Source organism: Canis aureus, chromosome 8 (assembly GCF_053574225.1).
Source record: "Canis aureus isolate CA01 chromosome 8, VMU_Caureus_v.1.0, whole genome shotgun sequence".
Classification (NCBI taxonomy): Eukaryota; Metazoa; Chordata; class Mammalia; order Carnivora; family Canidae; genus Canis; species Canis aureus.
Window position 1 is genome coordinate 38,221,451 of NC_135618.1, and position 17,157 is coordinate 38,238,607.

General features: G+C 67.8%; 2 protein-coding genes across 7 annotated transcripts; one reads left to right on the forward strand and one right to left on the reverse strand.

The window, feature by feature from the left end:
• The first annotated feature begins 320 nt into the window (after nt 1-320).
• Nucleotides 321-14,944, forward strand: BAIAP3 (BAI1 associated protein 3). 6 transcript variants are annotated; one of them, XM_077906063.1, is made up of 35 exons: nt 321-639; nt 5,358-5,497; nt 5,764-5,851; nt 5,979-6,059; nt 6,387-6,494; nt 6,885-6,944; nt 7,065-7,131; nt 7,234-7,429; nt 7,732-7,776; nt 7,909-7,986; nt 8,101-8,203; nt 8,501-8,608; nt 8,699-8,794; nt 8,932-9,035; nt 9,320-9,440; nt 9,767-9,891; nt 9,967-10,057; nt 10,183-10,239; nt 10,333-10,430; nt 10,531-10,582; nt 10,659-10,789; nt 11,049-11,172; nt 11,248-11,391; nt 11,502-11,594; nt 11,678-11,869; nt 11,940-12,008; nt 12,097-12,176; nt 12,244-12,352; nt 12,649-12,720; nt 12,797-12,877; nt 12,956-13,076; nt 13,159-13,282; nt 13,359-13,564; nt 13,639-14,004; nt 14,771-14,944. In XM_077906063.1, exons 2-34 carry the CDS (start codon nt 5,367-5,369, stop codon nt 13,740-13,742), a joined length of 3,459 nt encoding a protein of 1,152 aa, XP_077762189.1. In that variant the 5' UTR covers nt 321-639; nt 5,358-5,366; the 3' UTR covers nt 13,743-14,004; nt 14,771-14,944. The 6 variants fall into 6 exon arrangements, with proteins under 6 accessions (XP_077762189.1, XP_077762187.1, XP_077762188.1 ...); XM_077906061.1 differs by lacking the exon at nt 321-639 and adding an exon at nt 1,040-1,158; XM_077906062.1 differs by lacking the exon at nt 321-639 and adding an exon at nt 1,423-1,599.
• TSR3 (TSR3 ribosome maturation factor) lies at nt 14,755-17,129 on the reverse strand. Its single transcript, XM_077906067.1, has 6 exons — nt 16,972-17,129; nt 16,442-16,661; nt 16,156-16,349; nt 15,608-15,784; nt 15,396-15,459; nt 14,755-15,113 (listed from the first exon to the last, which is right to left on the reverse strand). The coding sequence occupies exons 1-6, from the start codon at nt 17,081-17,083 to the stop codon at nt 14,942-14,944; spliced, it is 939 nt and encodes a 312-aa protein (XP_077762193.1). The 5' UTR covers nt 17,084-17,129; the 3' UTR covers nt 14,755-14,941.
• Between the last annotated feature and the right edge of the window lie 28 nt (nt 17,130-17,157).

Sequence of the window (17,157 nt, forward strand, 5' to 3'; positions counted from 1 at the left end):
GGATGGAAGCAGGGCCTGGAGGCAGAGCTTCTGGAAGGAGAATCCACCCCGCAGGGCTGTCTCCCTCCACCCCGTAGTTCTGTGTCTCCCCCGGGACAGATGGGCGCAGGGCGGCCTGGACACGTGTAGGGCTGGGCCCAGGAGATGACGCGGGTGGTGGCCCCATCCGGGGGTGATGGGGGAGGCGCGGGGTCCCCACTGACCGAGAGCCATGGCCACGCCCTCCCCACCCACCCCCACTCTCCACAGCGGGATAGGGATAGGGATAGCGGGCACCTCCCCCTGAGCCCTGTTCCTCCTGCACCCCCCCCCCCCCGCCCTGCCCTGGCCTCCCCCCAGTGACCGTCCTGGACTGGGCCCGTCTTACCGTGTCCCACCCCGACAAGGCCCACCAGTGGAGGTGAGGTCCCGTGGACTAAACATGTCCCAAATCGGTGGATCCCCTAAGTACCAGGTACTCTGACGGCCCGCCGGATGGGCCAAGGTAAGGCCGGTGTGGAGACCCAGGCCACCTTGGACAGCAGACCCCGCTCCCCGTCTCTCCCAGGCCCCCCAGCACCACCAGGAGCCCCTTGTTGATGCAGATGGCGGCCCCTGCCCCGACTTCTGGAAGCAGCAGGCCGGCGCCGGCGCAGCGAGGTGCTTCCCCGAGCTCTCGGGTGGACAGGGAGGTGGACAGGGCTCGCGTGTCAGAGGCGTGGAGGGAGGGGTGCTGGGGAGCGCAGCGGGCGGGGGGGCGCCCAGGCCTGGGGTCGGGGGACGCGGGGCGTCCTGGGGCGATGCCCGCCGCACCCCTCGCCCCGGGGGATAGTGGACCCAGGAGGCCGGGAGGCCGGGTCAGCCCTTCCAGAAGCGTCTGCCCGAGGGCCGGCGGGCCCTGCTGGGCGTCAGCGACTTGGGCTTCTCGAGGGCCCGGAGCGGGGACCGGGGCCCTGACCCTGCGGGACCCGCTCGGGGCTCGGCGCCCCCGGGTGTTGCGGGAGGGGCGGGGGGAGGGGCGGGGCGGGAGGGGAGAGGTGGGGAGGGGCTCGCGGCCAGGCCCCGCCCCCGGCGCCCAGGCTTCGGCGCAGCAGCCGAGCGCGGTGCGGGGCGTCGCCGGAGCAGGTGCGGAGCGCCGAGTCGCCGAGCCCCGGGCCCCGCGCCCCCGGCCCCACCACGGTGAGTGCGCGGGTCCCGACGGCCCCAGTCCGGCGCCTGCCATGGGGGACCCCGAGGGGCGCGGGGAGGCTCCCCAGGAGGAGGGCGGCGGGGGAGGGGAAGACGCGCCCTCGGCTCCGGGGAAACTGAGGCCGGCGCGCGCCCGGAGGGTCGGGGCGGCTGGACGCCCCCCGACCGGCGCCTCCTCCCCGCGGAGCCCGCAGGGCGGTCGGGCCGAGACTCCGAGCTGCCCGCTGGGGCGGGGAGATGCCCCCGCGCCGCGTCCCTCCCGCCCCGGGGCCCTCGTCTCCACCACATCCCTGCAGGTAAAACCGTGCGCACTCGCCCCACTTCCAATCCGCCCGCGGGACACGGCTCACCGGGGAGGGAAAGGCCTAGACGGGCGCAGGGCCGGGCTCCCGCGGGCAGCACCGGGAGGGAGGGACGTCGCGGTGGAGACAGGTGAGTAGAGACCCTGGGGAGCCCGGGAGGAACGTGGGGCGGAGGGCTCGCTCCTCATGCGTTCCTTCTAGAAGCATCTGGGCAGCGCTTTACACTGCGTCCCAGGCGACCGTCTAGGGCTTTAGGTCCAAGTGTCGAGCTGCTTAAAATGCGCATTCCCAGGCCCTCCCCAGGGACCAGGCTCCCACTGGATCTCGGGGAGCAGCATTTGTAATGCACGCTGCTGCGGCTGCTGCGTTCCTTGCTGGGGAGCACTGTCTAGGGACTCATGGGGATCGGAGCTGCAGGAAGTGAAGGGGGGCGGAGGGGACTGGGCAGGGGAGAGATGGCCAAGAGGGTGACCTGGGGACCCACACGTGGACCAGACATCCTGCCGCTCCGCCTCCACACACGGGGGAGCACCAGTGGACCCCTCCCCCCAAGTCGCCAGGTACCACATTTTGGTAAGAAGGGAGCTGTGCTCTGAGGTGCTCATCAGCAAGGTGTTTATTCACCATGCGGGTGGCCCCAGCAGCTCAGTCCAGCTGCCCCCAGATCCACCTGCTGTGGGGCCAGCTCAGCCCCAGGTGGGCCAGCAGGAGACACCGAGGCTTAGAGCCCCGGCTCCAGGCAGGTTACCCCAGCCCCCCCGGTGTGAAATGCAACCCCGATATCCACTCTGCAGAATTGCCACTTCCCATTCACCCTGAACCTTGGGGACAGCCAAGGGACGGGGTGGACCTGTTCATCTTGGCTCAGCCCCAGTGCCAGGGTGGCCGAAGCTCCTTGGCCAGCCTCACTTTGCTCTCTGGACAAATGGGAGCTGCGGTTCTGGGCCTGGTGGCCAAGCGTGAACAAGGATGCGGGCGCCTCTTGCTCTGCGCCGCTGCCCAGGCCCAGGAGGGACGGGGACCGGGGAGTTCCCTTGGGGCCCATCCCTCGGACAGAGGGCCCCTGCCGACAGAGGGCCCCTGCCGCCAGCACGTGCTTCCTGGAGGTCAGCCGCGCACCCGCTGCTGGTGCGGCTCTGGGTCAGGTGCCGGTGGGTTCCCAGCACCCAGGCCGTGGGTGCAGAAATATCAGTAGCCAAGCAGTGGAGGGTTTCCAGGGAAACGAGAGGAGTGTCTGGGCACCCCGGGATGAGCCACCTCTCCGACACCTGTGCCCAGATGCCACTTGCGCCCCACCCCCGTCCAGTCAGCAGGCTGAGGGAGGGAGCTCTGTGGGGTGGGGGGCGCCTGGACTCCAGAACTCAGGAGGTGCCAGGACCCAGAGCTTGGACGCCGGCGTCAGAGGCCGCCTCCATCCCCGGCCACCTGCTGGCTCTGTGGCCTTGAGTAAGCTCCAAAGCCCGGGGCCTCAGTTTCTCCTTGTGGGTGACATGAACAGCAGTACCCCCTTTCTGGGAGGTGGCTCCCCCTCTGTCTTGAGCATTTTATTCTCACAGCCACCCCATCTCTGCGGCTCAGGCCGCTTGCTCCTGCGTCATGTTTGTCTCTGGGACCGTGAGCCCCTGTAGCCCCTGTCACTCAGCCAACGCAATTGGCGGTTGCCCTGGCAACAGCTCAAGCAGTGGCTGCTCCCCTGGCTTTAGGGGGCCGCGGGGGTAGCAGCCTCCTCCCCACAGCTAGAGAAGGGAAGGGGGGCCTGATGCCCGGCCCCCTGGAACCTCACTGCTGACGGTAGGGGCGACAGCTTCTAGGCCTACCTGGCCACCTGCGGCGCCCCCCTCCGCACACCCCCCATCTTTGCAGGGAGGCTCCCAGGGGCAGGCAGTGGCCAGTCTGAGGGAGGCGGGGCCTCGTTTCAGGGTGTGAGCCAGCTGCCCATCTGTCCCCAGCTCTTGGGTCTGGTCAGGTGAGCCCCTCTGAGCCCACCATTCCCCGGGGCTAAAGTTGGAGCGTCAGGAACCAGGTGCTGTCTGTGGGGTGGCCTGAGCTGGTCGGGGGAACAGAGCAGGGATGGCAGCCCCAGGGCCACTGAAAGACAGACAGACAACTGGGAGACCTGCAGGCTGCGGGCATGGTCCGTGGACAGTGGGCACAGCCTGGGTCTAACCTGGCTCTGCCCCTGCCGACTTCCCCGTGAGATCCGGGGCAGGTACAGTTGGATCCAGCCAAGTCCCCATTTCCTACACCGTCAAGTGAAACGATGTCCCCTGCGCGGGCTGTGCCTGGCCTAGAGGTACCCTCCATGATGGGCAAGTGAGCACCGCTGAGGGGGCCAGGGCGGCCAGTCCAAAGGCCCTGTGGTACACCTGGGGAGGGTGACATGTCCTGTACGCCGGAGGCTGGCTGCCAAGCCTGGGGCAGGGCGGCCAAGGGGTGGGCACCGAGTGGCAAAGTCAGCGTGGCGAGGGGGTCAGCCCTGATGGCTTCCAACGGGGGCGCAGGGAGACCACCCTGGGGCTTTGGGGGAGGCACAGGTGTTGCCCGACCCAGTGGAGCGATGGGTGCCTGGGCCGGGCAGTGCCATGAGGAGAACGGCTCCCAGCAGCTTAGCTGTCTCCCGCCCTTCCTCCTGGGGTCTGCAAGGGACCCCGAGGCCCCCCGGAGGTGTGCAGGCATAACGGGGAGCTGGCCTTCCTCCCTGGTGCAGGTGGGCAGGGCCAGGAGAGACTGGGCAGTGACATTCCTCAGGGCAGTCCCATGGGCTGTCCCCCATTCCTTGGAGAGGCTCCCCTGAGGTCACCGGCTCAGCTCCTCCCCGGGCTGCAGTCATGCAGTCCACGCCCGTTTGCACGGAGCAGAGGGGCCAGGCCTGAGCTGGCCTCAGGAGGCCCCCCGACAAGGCCCTGCTCTGTCCCTGCCGCAAGGACACCACTGTGGCTCGGTTTCCATGGCGACGTGGGGCAGTTTCACAGACGGGGAGGGAGACGGAGTGGTGGCCCTGCACCCCAAACTTCTTGAAGGGGCAGGATTTGCAGCACATTTTCATTTCTACTGACTACAGGGAGTGTGCTCTTCTCTGCAAGGTGGGCCCAGGAGAGAGGATGGGGCGTTGCCCCTGAATGTGCTTGGTGGGCAAGGACCCCCAGCGACCCTCCGTGCTGGCCACTCAGGGTCCTGGGGTCCCCAGGCAGGCCCCAGGCACAGTGGCCTCTTCTTGCCCCAGCTCCTCTGCAGGACAAGGACTCCGGGGTCCCGGGGAGAGCTTTGCCTGCCCTGGCTCCAGAAGGGACCATACAGGCTGGGTGACCCGGGCACCACTCCCCCACGACTCTGTCCCCTTAGCAAAGCCCCCAGGAGACACAGGCACCTGCTGTGGCACAGCCAGGGGTCCCAGTCCTGGCTGGGTGGCAGGGGGGAGTGTGGCCCTGGGCGCAGCGGGATCCAGCAGCTCCCAGTGATGGAGCGCAGACTGGACTGTACCGTCACCTCTCTCATCCCCGTCTCGTCCCCAAAACGACCCTGCAAGGATGCCCCATTGTGTAGATGGGTCGTGAAGACTTAGACCAAGGGACCAGCCCCAGGTCAGCAGCATGAGTGCCCGTGGCCCCCTGGGTGCCCAGTGCCATCCAGCCTGGGGACTGAGCTCCAGGCCCCCCCACCACCCCCGCTCAGGTGTACCCAGCGGCCCCCATCCCTGCAGATGTGCCCTCCTGCTCCACGGGCAGCGCAGTCGGGAGGCTGTGCCCGGCTGCCAGGACCCCGCTGCTGTGGGCTCCCAGCTGATTCTGTCATTGCTGGATGTGCAGCACATGTGGTGACCGGGGACGGCACGGCAGCACAGCTCGGCGGGGGGGCACCCAGGGGCCACAGCGTGCGCTCTGCCTACAGGTCCCCACCATGACGACGTTGCTGGAGATCAAGAGCAGCGTGCTCAGGCAGGTGCAGGTGTGCCCATCCTTCCGGCGGAGGCCCGAGGGAGAGCCAGGGAGCACCGGCACCGACCCCCAGGAGCATGCCGCAGGGGCTTGGTGGGTGCCCCATGCCTGACCGGTGCCGTCACGTGTACCCAGCCTCCTTTCTCTCACTGCACCCCTCTCCTGCTGCCCCAGCACGGCCCCCCAGGGGAGCCTGGGGGGGTCTGAGCCCCAGGCCCGGTGGGAGGGCACCATCCCCAGATGGAGGAGGCCCAGGCAATCGCCTCAAGGTGTGCGTGCGGGGGCTGGTCCTGGCCAGGGGGCAGGCGCGTGCTGTGAGTGACGGGGTTCCCTGACCTCAGCCTGGCCTGTCCCTGCAGGAAACCCGGTGATGGCGTGGAGTTCTTCGCTCAGATGCGCCTCATCCTCAAGAAGGGGGAAGGCCGACAGGGCCTGCCGTGCCCCGAGGTGAGGGCAGCTCAGAGCTCAGCCTTCCGCCACTCCCCTGGACAGCCGGCCTCCAGCCCTCACACTAGGCTCCCTCCCTCCCTGGAGTCCTCCCTGAAGGAGGCCCTCACCCGAGTGCCCCTCGCAGGTCCTGTTGCGCAGTGGGGCACCAGCCCCTGCCGAGCCTGTGGACCCCAACCGTGGCCTGAGAGTCCTAACCCAGGAGGAGGTAAGGGGGCCCGGGGTCTGGCCCCACAGAGAGTCTGTGAGTGCCTACTGTGTGCCAGGCCTGGGTTCTGGGGACAGGTGCACAGCAAAGGTGGCAGGGGTGAGAGGGCCAGGGGCCCTAGAAGCGAGTAAGGAGCAGAAGTCAGGGGTCGAACCCATGGAGGGCCCGGCAGGTGCAAAGGTCGATGCTGGGACTGGACTCTGCCAGTGGGGGCTGGGATGCAGGAGAGCCTGGACCCCTCTGAGAGCCCCTCAGGGCCCAGGGCTGAGGGACACAGGGGTGGGGTGGCTGGGACCCAGAGTGTGCTCCCCCCGCCCCCCCTCACAGGTGGAGATGCTGTACGAGGAAGCCTTGTACACAGTGCTTTACCGCGCGGGGACCATGGGCCCCGACCAGGTGGATGACCAGGAGACCCTACTGGGCTACCTGCAGCAGGTGAGCCCCACTGCTCCACCCTCCCTGCTGGCCTGGCCCCGCCCTGCTCTGGGGAGCAGAGACCGCTGTCGTCCCAACCCTTTCCTCTCTGTCTGGTGACGTCACCATCACCCAAATAACACAGGTCGGCCCCGCCATGGGCACACCCATGCCCACACACGGGTGTGCACAGGCAGGCACACACATAGGCTGACAGGTGTGCCCAGAAGGATAGAGCGAGGGACAGACACATGGACACACAGGGAAGGGTACAAAGGACAAACTGACCCACGGGCGAGTATTTCTTTCCCCTGCCCCCCCATGTGTTTCCTGTGCTCTGTGAGGCTCCCGGACATTGGCCAGCCCCGCTCTGGGGGCACCTGGGCCCTCACACTGGTCCGCCGTCCGCAGGTGTTTGGTACCAGCCCCGAGGAGCACGCTGAGGCCATTGAGCGTGTGAAGAAGGCCAAGGTGAGGCTGCCGCCCAGTGCAGGCAGGTGCCGGCCAGCCCGGTGGAGAGGACACGGCGGGGCCAGGGCATGGCCACTCGGAGCCTCCCCCAAGAGGCCCCTCGGCACCCTCTGTCCACAGGCCCCCACATACGCCCTGAAAGTCTCCGTCGTGCGTGCCAAGAACCTGCTGGCCAAAGACCCCAATGGTGAGTGGGGACCAGCCCGGAGTTTGGCTGTGCCCAGGTCTGGTGGCTGTGGAGGGCCGGGGAGGCCTGGGGCCAGGCGCTGAGCCACCCACCATGTCTCAGGCTTCAGTGACCCATACTGCATGTTGGGCATCCTGCCGGCCTCGGGCGCCCCCCGGGAGCCGGGTTCACACAAGGAGCAGCGCTTCAGCTTCCGCAAAGGCAGCAAGCGGGGAGGGCCCCTGCTGGCCAAGTGCATCCAGGTCACCGAGGTCAAGAGCAGCACCCTGAACCCTGTGTGGAAGGAGAACTTCCTCTTGTAAGACCCCTCTTCCAGATGGGGGCGGGGTGGGGGCAGGGGGCTGCGTGCTGCGCCAGGACGTACCTGGTGTCAGAGCCTGGCCCAGCCAACCAAGCGGGGCTGGTCACAGAACCACTTTCTAGAGGACAGAACAGCCTCAGAGAGGCGCTGGGCCCGGTGGCCACAGTCGGGCTTCAAATCCAGGCAGCCTGTCTCACAGCTGGAGCTCATGGACCCTTTCCTGCAGCTCCCGAAATGGCCCCTCCCCGAGCCCCGGGCAGCGTCCGGCCCCTCTGGCTATCAATCTGTTTTCCTTACAGTGAGATCGAGGATGTGAGCATGGACCAGCTACACCTGGACATCTGGTATAGGCCCCTGGGCCCTGCAGGGCCGAGGGTGTGGGTGCACCTGGTCTGGGGGGTGGGGGTGGGGGTGAGAGGGGACATTCGGGGCCCAGCCAGGCTCCACACAAGCCAGGTTTGCCCCCTGCCCCCCAGGGACCATGATGATGATGTGTCCCTGGTGGAAGCGTGCAGGAAGCTGAACGAAGTCATCGGCCTGAAGGGCATGAGCAGGTATGACGGTGGGACCCTTGTGTCCCCCAGACACCGTGCCTGCAGCTTGGCCACATGGGCCAGCCGGTGGTGGCTCCCCAGGGACCATAGGTGGGAACCCACTGCTTCGCCCAGGTATTTCAAACAGATTGTCAAGTCGGCCCGTGCCAACGGGACAGCAGGACCCACGGACGACCACACGGATGACTTCCTGGGGTGTCTCAACATACCCATCCGGGTGAGTGGGGGCCAGGGCTGCAGTCACAGAGCGCTCACCCTGTGGGGATGCCCCTGGTGGCTAGGTCCTGTGCCCCAGGCATCCCCCATCCTTCCTGGGCCGGGTGGGGCTGTGTGCTCAGGGGTCAGGGAAGGACCGGCCTCCTGGGGCCTCCTGTGTCCAGGCACCCCCCCACCCCGCCCAACGGCCGACTGTGTGCTGCGGGCGGGGTGGGAAGCAGAAGTCTGTGTGGTCTCCTTGGTCCCACAGAGAGTCTGGGCGGGGGAGGGACTGCCAGTATGAACCCCCTCCCCTCAGGAGGTGCCCGTGGCGGGTGAAGACCGCTGGTTCAAGCTGGAACCGCGCTCCAGCGCCTCCCGGGTGCAGGGAGACTGCCAGCTGGTCCTCAAACTGATCACCACACAGGTGGGGAGCTGTGGGGTCCCCTGCCCTTGGGCCGCCGCACCCCTGCCGGGGGCTGGGGCAGGGCTGTTGATGGGCGGGCCTGCATTCCAGAGGGACACGGCCATGAGCCGGCGCGGGCGCTCAGGCTTCCTGTCCTACATGCTGCTGCTCGGCCGGCTGCTGCAGTTCGAGCACCGACCCGAGGAGGTAGCCGCACCCTCGGGACCGGGGTGGTGACCTGGCGCCTGGGGGGTGGGGGAGAGCCGGGGAGGCTGGGCACGCGGGCGGGAGGGCATGGCGGCTCCTCCCTCCACCCACGCCGCCCCCCCCCCTCCCGCCTCCAGCGCAACTCAAGCAGCTGGCGCGGAGAGCTCAGCGGGCCCGCGGCCACCGTGCTCTGCCTCCACGGCGCGCAGAACAACCTGTCTGCGCTGCAGCTGGCGGTGCTGTGAGTGGGCGGGGCCTCGCGGCGAGGGGCGGGGCACGGGACGGCGAGCGCGGGCGGGAGGGGCGGGGCCGTGAGTGGCAGCAGCTGAGAGGAGGCGGAGCTGGCGGGGAGGGGCGTGGCCTGCGGTGGGCGGGGCAGAGGGGCGGGCAGGGAAGGGGTGCTTTGAGTGGAGGAGGCATGAGCGGGGGCGGTGCTGGGGGCGGCGCCGGGAGGGGATGGCCCGAGGGCACAAGGGGGTCCCCGCCCCAACCGCGCCTGACCGTGGGCGGGGCTGGCTCTCACAGGCACTGGGAGGTGAGCAGCCGTCACCATCAGACCTGCACGCTGGACTACGGCTACCTGCTGGGGCTGCTGGAGGACATGCAGGCACACTGGGAGGAGGCGTCCTCCCTGCCCCAAGAGCAGGTGAGCTCGCCCGGGCTGGCTGGAAGTGCGCTTCCTGGAGGGTGAGTCGGTGGGCACACAGGGCAGGGTCCCGGTGTCGTGGGCTGCGCGGCCTATGCTGAGATAGGGCATGTGCTGGGATCCCAGGAGGCGGAGGTCGTGGCCTGCACTTGGAGGAGGGACCCAGGGAGTGGGCGCTGGCTGGGGGGGACCAGTGGTGCAAAGGCCCTGAGGCTGTGTGTGGGAGAAAGTAGCAGGGCCAGGCCCGCAGATGGCTGCGGGAGCCTCCCTCCCCGCACCCCGTGGGGAGGGCGGTGAGGGTCAGCTCTGACGCCGGGTGTCCGCAGGAGAAGAGCCTGGCTGACAGCTTCTCTGCCTTCTGCGAGTTTGGGCTGCAGCTGCTGGGCCAGCTCCGAGACTACTTCCCAGCCACCAACAGCACCGCTGTCTACCGCCTGGAGCTGCTGCTGAAGTGGGTGTAGCCGGCGGTGCCCGGGGTGGGGGGACCAGGCGGGCGGCCCACGGTCAGCGGGTGGCCCCTGTGCAGGTGTCTCAGCAAGATGCAGGTCTTCCAGCTGTCCTTCGAAATCTGTCCCTTTGAGGCAGAGCTGAACATGGACATCGCTGCTGCTCTGAAGGTGCGTGCTGGCAGGTGTGGGCCAGGTGCCGCCCCCACCCTGGCCCCGCTCTGGGCCAGCTCTAGCACCTGCTACCCTGTTGGCCTCCCACACCCACCGCGCGGCCTCGCTGGTTTGTCTTGCAGAGAGGCAACCGCGAGTGGTATGACAGGCTCCTGAACACCAAAAGTCCTCACGAGCAGGTGCCGCTCAGGGAGGGCATGGCTGCAGGGGGAGCAGGGGATCGCACATGGCTGCAGACCGGAAGGTCAGTGTGACCCGGGCCTTCCTCGCAGCCAGGGCCCCAGCGCCTCGCCGGCCTGGTGGAGCTGGCTGACGCCGTCTACGAGGACCTGCAGGCCTGCTACGGCATCTACGCCAGCCTCTTCCACAGGTGGGGCCCAGGGCGCTTGCTGCCGTTCCTGCCCTGACCCGTCGGTGGTGCCGTCAGGTCACGGGTGGGGCGAGCAGGTCTGTGGAATTTGTTCCTGCAGCATCGCGGAGATCGACTTCTTCACCCTCACCTTCCGGCAGCTGGAGCGTCTGGTGAGGAGGGGGAGCGGGGAAGAACTGCCTGGGTCTCCCCCTGACGCTGGCAGCCTGAATCCACCATCCTGAGCAGGTGGCCGAGGAGGCATGGGTGCTGACAGAGGAGCTGAGCCCCAAGATGAGCCTGGAGGTGGCCTCGGGGCTCTTCGAGCTGTACCTGACCCTGGCAGACATTCAGCGCTTCTGGAGCAGCATCCCCGGCCGGTGGGTGCCCTGCGGCAACCTGTCCTCTCCCCACCCCGCCCCCGTCAGTCTCCTTTCTTTATCTGCCCCCAGACCTGTCCCCACTCCTGCTTGTCCCCCTGCCCCAGCTGTCCTGCAGCCTCCTCTAGGAGGTCTCTGGGACGGGATCCCGAGGGCCCCTTGAGGGAGGCTCTCCAGCTGCCCCTTTAGGCCGGGAACCGGGACACGCTGGCTCAAGGTGTTTGGGTCAGGGCGAGCTCTGACGGGCTTCCTGCTGCAGTGACAGCCGCTCCCTTGCTCTGGCCGGCATCCATGCCCCCTTCCTGCCCGCCGTGAAGCTCTGGCTGCAGGTGCTGCGAGACCAGTCCAGGTGGAGACTTCAGGGAGCTGTGGATGTGGACACAGTGAGTGAGCACCCAGGCCCGAGGGTGCCGGGCTCAGCCAGGGCTATCCTGCAACCAGGCCTCCTCTCGCCTTAGCTGGAGCCCATGGATGTCTCCTCTAAGCACAGCAGCTCCGCAGCCACTGCTAGCCTCTGCTTCAGTCACATCCAGGAGCTGTGGGCCCGCCTGGCATGGCCAGACCCTGTGCAGGCCCAGGCGCTGGGGACCCAGCTCAGCCAGGTGTGTCGCTGTGGGTTGGGGAGCACAGTCTGGGAGGAGACAGGAGTCTGGAGGGGCAGCAGGACCAGGGGCTACAGCCCACAGGTCCAAAGCACTTGTGTCCCCTCTAGGACCTGTGCGAGGCCACCCTCTTCTACACTGAGCTCTTGCGGAAGAAGGTGGACACTCAGCCTGGGCCCGCAGGCGAGGCAGTGAGCGAGCCGGTGAGCAGGCCGGTGGGCAGGAGGCCGGGGCGGGGCCGGTGAGGCCAGTGGCACCGCCCGCCCACACCTGCACGCCTCCCCAGCTCTGTGTGGTCCTCAACAACGTGGAGCTCCTCCGCAAGGCCGCGGGGCAAGTGCTGCGGGGGCTGGCGTGGCCGGAGGCGCCCTCGGCACTGGAGGGCGGCCTCCCACGCCCTTTGCTCAGCTGTACGCAGGCCCTGGATGAGGACCTGCAGCAGGAGGTCCACACCGTGACAGCGCACCTGACCTCCAAGGTGGGCGGCGGGCGGGAGGTTACCGGGCTGCCCTGGCGCCGCCCCCAGTGCTGAGCGCTGCCCTCCGCAGATGGTGGCCGACATCAGGAAGTATGTGCAGCACATCAGCCTGTCGCCCGACTCCATCCAGAATGAGGAGGTGGGTGCCTGGCCGGCTGAGGGCTGGGGTGCCGCGGGTGGCGGTGTGGGGGCCCCGGGGACTGTGTGGCTGAGGACGCTGCCCGCAGGCCGTGGCCCCGCTCCTGAAGTACCTGGACGAGAAGCTGGCCCTGCTGAATGCCTCGCTGGTGAAGGAGAACCTAAGCAGGTAGGCCACGGGGTGGGGGGAGGGTGCGGCCTGGGGGCCAGCCACACATGCCTGGCGTCCCTTCCAGGGTGCTGGAGGCCCTCTGGGAGCTGCTCCTGCAGACCATCCTGCAGGCACTGGGCGCCAACCTCGATGTCTCCGCCGACTTCTACGGCCGCTTCCACTTCACGCTGGAGGTAGGGCTGCATGAGGAGCCCCCACTGCACCTCGGCCCGGCCCCGAGCTCCCCGAGCTGCCTGTCCCCACTGCCCTGCGTGGCCGGGCCCTCCCGCCTGAGCCGCTCCCCTGGGGTTCCAGCAGCCCAGCACTTCCACTCTGCCAGCCGCCTGTCAGTACAGTCACCTGGCCCCGGGCACTGGCCTCTCCCCCAGCTCCCGGGCTCCTGAGGTGTGGCACCCAAGTGCACCTGCCCAGCCCGCTAGCCCCAGCCCCGCCCTGCCTTTGACATCTCTCCCTCCTTGCCCTGCCCCAGGCCCTGGTGAATTTTTTCCACGCTGAGGGGCAGGGTCTGCCCCTGGAGAGCCTGAGGGACGGAAGCTACAAGGTGAGGCCTGGCCCGGGGGAGGGAGCGGGTGGCGTGCAGCTGGGGGCCTGTGTTCAGCACCCGGTGGGCTCCGCAGAGACTGGAGGAGGAGCTGCGCCTGCACCAGTGCTCCACCCGCGAGTGCATCGAGCAGTACTACCTGGACAAGCTCAAGCAGGTACGGTGCCCAGGCCGGCACGTGGCCTCTCCCCCAGAGTCCCCAAGCCCCGGGTCACCAGCCTGAGCCCTTCCACAGAGGTCGCTGGAGCAGAACCGGTTCGGGCGCCTGAGCGTCCGCTGCCACTACGAGGCAGCAGAGCAGAGGCTGGTGGTGGAGGTGCTGCACGCGGCGGACCTGCCCGCCCTGGACGCCAATGGTGAGGGGCTGTGATGCCGACGGGGACCCGCGCCGCACTGCTGGGTGAGTGCTCATGAGCTGCTCGCGGTTGTGCCCCTCAGGCCTGAGCGACCCCTTCGTGATCGTGGAGCTGGGCCCGCCACACCTCTTCCCGCTGGTCCGCAGCCAGAGGACGCAGGTCAAGAGCCGGACGCTGCACCCCGTGTATGACGAGCTCTTCTACTTGTGAGTGTCCCCCCATCAGCCCGTCCACGCGCCCGAGGGGGGCGCAGGGCTCCAAGTGACTGCCCTTTGCCTGCAGCTCTGTGCCAGCAGAGGCGTGCCGCCGCCGCGGCGCCTGCGTGCTGTTCACGGTCATGGACCATGACTGGCTGTCCACCAACGACTTCGCAGGGGAGGCAGCCCTCGGCCTGGGCAGTATTGGTGGCATCACGCGGCCCCAGGTGGGAGGGAGCACGAGGGCCAGGCAACCTGTTACCCTGCAACTGCGGCGGCCCAGAGCCCAGGGTGAGTGAGGGTCCGGGGGGTGGTGGGTTTGATGGGGTGCGGTTTCACCCTAGCCCTGCCCCTCCTGCCCACAGTGAGGTCCGCGCTGAGGATGCTGGAGGGCCGCAGCAGCAAGGAGGCGCAGGAGTTTGTCAAGAGACTCAAGGAGCTGGAGAAGTGCATGGAGGCGGACCCCTGAGGCCTCCTGAGCCCCCGAGCTGCCCCCATCCTGCCCTGCGGGCAGCTCTGCGCAGGCAGGGCTCCTTCCCCGACCCCGCCATGTCATGTGCATGCTGTGGCTGGCCCTCCAGCTCCTTTCTGCCCTGGCTGTGTCTGCGTGGTGTGTACCGTGAACCCCTTGCTACCAGCAGCACCCCCACTCTGGGTCTGGGGGCTCACTCGGTGGGGCCTGGCCAGCAGCTGTCCCCCTGGATGCAGAGCAGAGCACGCCCGGCCACCAGGTGAGCTTCCCCATCGGCTCCCCTGGCAGGCGGGCACGGGGCTTAGAGCAGGGCTGTCAGCGGGGTGGCTCTGCTCCCCAGGAGCCGTTAGGCCAAGTCTGGAGGCATTTTTGGAGCTCAGAACCACAGGCTGGAGGAAGTGCTAGTGGCCCTGACAGTGAGACCAGGGATGCTGCTGGAGGTCCTGCAGTTACAGACATGGCAACCTCTCCTCAGCAAAGAACAGGCCATTCCCCAATGTTCCTGGTGTCCCCGCACAGAGCCCACCTGGAGGAAGCTCTGTATTCTCTTTCTGGGCTGGGGCGTGTGGCAGGGCCCATAAGGACAAGAGCCAGGAAGGTGGGGTTTGAGTCTGGACAAGCTTTGGCAGGAAACAGCTCCCAGTGGCCCTGGCAGAGGGGGAAAGTGGGCACCCCGATGCCTTCACCAGAGGGTATACAGACATGTTTACTAAGAACTGCATAGGTCCCCACCTCCTCAGCCTGAGAAAGGGTCCCGTGGCATCACCGTGAGGCTGGGAACATGACGCAAAGTTGATGGGTCAGTGTAAGCTCTGTGCTGGCCACGCAGCTCTCCAGTGTGTTCTCCTTCTGTGTCCACACACACATGCCCGCGCAGGACCTGCTCCACGCCCGGCACCCCCACAGTCCAGACCCTCCCCAGGCAGGGCCTGCCTCACTGGAGACTGAGCGTCGTCCCCTCCTCCCCCAATTCCCTGGCCAAGTGCAAAGAAACAAGCTCACACCGGGATGTCCTTGACCTGCAGCTTCACTGGGCGGGCTCGGAGGCCCCAGAGCACAGCCGTGTCAGAAGCATGGGGATAGAGTCCAGTGCCACGAGGGCTGAGGCTGCCAGGCCTGTCTGTGTCCCCACGAGTCCTGCTGTATCTTGAGTTCCTTATTGCTCCGTCGTGAAGAAATACACGTGTCTGCAAACTTCAGTCTCTCTGCCGTTTCTTGATTCCTTTCCAAACTTCTGGGGGGACCCCGGCCTCTGCCCCTTGCTCCTCCTCCTCGGGGCAGCTGCTGCTCTCTCCTCTGTCCTCGGCATCAGGTCCCCGCTCCTCGGACTCATCCTCACTGTCGCTGTCACCACTGTCTGGGAGCAGCCTGGAAGGGAGAGGTGTGTTCGCCAAGGGGTCATCCCAGGCACACTCCCTCACAGGAGCCCCCACCTGAGGGCAGATTCTTCTATTCCCTGTGTTCTCAAAACCAACAGCTCTCCTCTCCAGTGGGATGTTCACGTTCCCTTTCCCAGTCACAAAACCCTTGTCGTGTTTAGGGACCCGCCCCTCCTCCTCACTCCCGCCATCTGCAGGAAGGGCTGAGGCCAGGGGCAGCAGAGAGCCCTGGGTCTGAGCTGTCTCAAGACCGGGAAGCCCAAGGACCTACCGAGCGCCAGCCACTGGCCTGTTGGGGTTTGCAAACTCCCGCCCAGAATCCACGTCAAAAGGATCTGGAGAGAGAAGGCACGTGAGAAAAGGACCTGTGAGTGAGCTCAGAGCAGGACCAGCCTTCTATATCCCCGGCTTCTCCACAGGAGGTGCTGTGCCTGGAGGGGCCTGGCTCCCAACCAGGGGGCTTGTGTGCATGCCGGGCCTCACCAATTTCCTCCTCCTCGGGGCGCTCCCTGGCGTGGGCCAGGAACTCCTGCTCTGCCTGCAGCACCTCCTCCGGGCCACTGCAGGCTGCATACTTGTCCAGGAGCTGGCGGTTCAGGTCCAAGAAGCCCTTGCCCCACTTGAACTTCCGCAGCAAAATGATAGCAAGGTCTGAGAAGCCTGACGGTGAGGAAAGCGGAGACCCAAGGATGCTGACAATCCCTCTCTCATCCTGGGTGCACGCCCAGCACCCCCAAAGCTGTCCCGACATCTGAAATTCCCCATGAGACGCCCTCCTCCGGTCCAGTGAGCCTGCTCACCCGCCTCCGCTATCCCCTGAGGCCCTCTACCCACGTCTCATGGGGCCGCCTATCTGAGCCTCCACTAGGACCCTAGGTTCTCTCAGGGCGAGCTGAGGGGTGACAAGTGGGACGGAAACCCTGGCCTTCCCACCTTGACCATCCCACATGCCCTCTGGTTGCTCCGGGGACGGCCAGTACAGAACACACTGCTGTGTGCGGCGCCATCCTGCTAGCAGGCTCAGCGCTCACCCAGGATGCACAGGGTGGCAGCAAAGGCCTCCACGCAGGACAGCTTGCAGGGCCGGCCATAGTTCACGGGGTTGGCAGCTACCAGGTGCGGCAGCAGCCGCAAGTGGCTCCCACGCATCTTCCCAAACGGTGTCTCATTCAGTCGGGCCCAGGAGCAGTCGATGACAGCGACCCCGCACTGAGCCACCAGCTGCCTGTTAGGAGCAAAGGTCGGCTAGGCTCTGGAGGGGAACCGCGTTCCCTAGGGACCCAACCACATCCTTCCACCCCCTCCCTCCGCTCCTACCTGTCGGCGCAGGACACGTACTGGGAGCCCACGGGGCTGAGCACGAGGCCGCCGAACCTCTGGCCCAGGCGCAGGCAGCGCACCAGGCCCAGGCGGGCCAGCTTGCGACCAGTGCAGCGCCGGGGGTCGCAGTGGCCCAGCTCCCACATGGCCAGTGGGCAGGGTGGCCGCGCCGGGCCCGAGCCGCCTTCCTCCTCCGCCGCCTCTGGCTCCACGGATGCTGCACCGGAGCGCAGAGGGTACCAGGCCTCAGGGGCAGCTCGCAGGGCCGGCCCGGCCCGCGACCCGGGCCCCCGACGCGACCCCGGCCCCTGACCTGGCCCGCGATCCCGCCCCCAGCCCGAGACCCCGACCCGGCCCGCGACCCCGGCCCCCGACCCGACCCGCGACCCCGGCCCCGCCCCCAGCCCTAGACCCCGCCCCTCCGGCCCTCGACCCCGCCCCCGCCCCGCCTGCGACCCTGGCCCTCGGTCCCGGCCCCCCACCCCGGTCCTCCGCCCCGGCCCCGCCCCCGATCGTGCCCCACTCACCGCGCAGCGCGGCTCCCACGTCCTCCGCGAAAGCCTCCAGAGAGCGGCCCGCGGGGCGGCGAGCGCGCCCTCCGCCGGCGCCCGACCCCCGCGCCGCCCTCCTCCGGCCCATGGCGGGCAGCCGAGGCCCGCACACCCGGTGGCGGGGTCTACGCAGGCGCCGAGCGCCACTTCCGGCCCGGCGGC

Bases quoted from the DNA above. Each gene is read 5' to 3' on its own strand.
- BAIAP3 (XM_077906063.1), top strand. From the start codon at position 5,367: ATGACGACGTTGCTGGAGATCAAGAGCAGCGTGCTCAGGCAGGTGCAG. The intron at 8,204-8,500 runs GTGAGTGGGGGC...CCCTCCCCTCAG, and splicing joins GTCTCAACATACCCATCCGG to GAGGTGCCCGTGGCGGGTGA. The intron at 13,077-13,158 runs GTGAGGGGCTGT...TGTGCCCCTCAG, and splicing joins GCCCGCCCTGGACGCCAATG to GCCTGAGCGACCCCTTCGTG.
- TSR3 (XM_077906067.1), bottom strand. From the start codon at position 17,083: ATGGGCCGGAGGAGGGCGGCGCGGGGGTCGGGCGCCGGCGGAGGGCGC. The intron at 15,785-16,155 runs GTGAGCGCTGAG...CCTCACCGTCAG, and splicing joins TGCCACCCTGTGCATCCTGG to GCTTCTCAGACCTTGCTATC. The intron at 15,460-15,607 runs GTGAGGCCCGGC...TTCTCTCTCCAG, and splicing joins CCCCGAGGAGGAGGAAATTG to ATCCTTTTGACGTGGATTCT.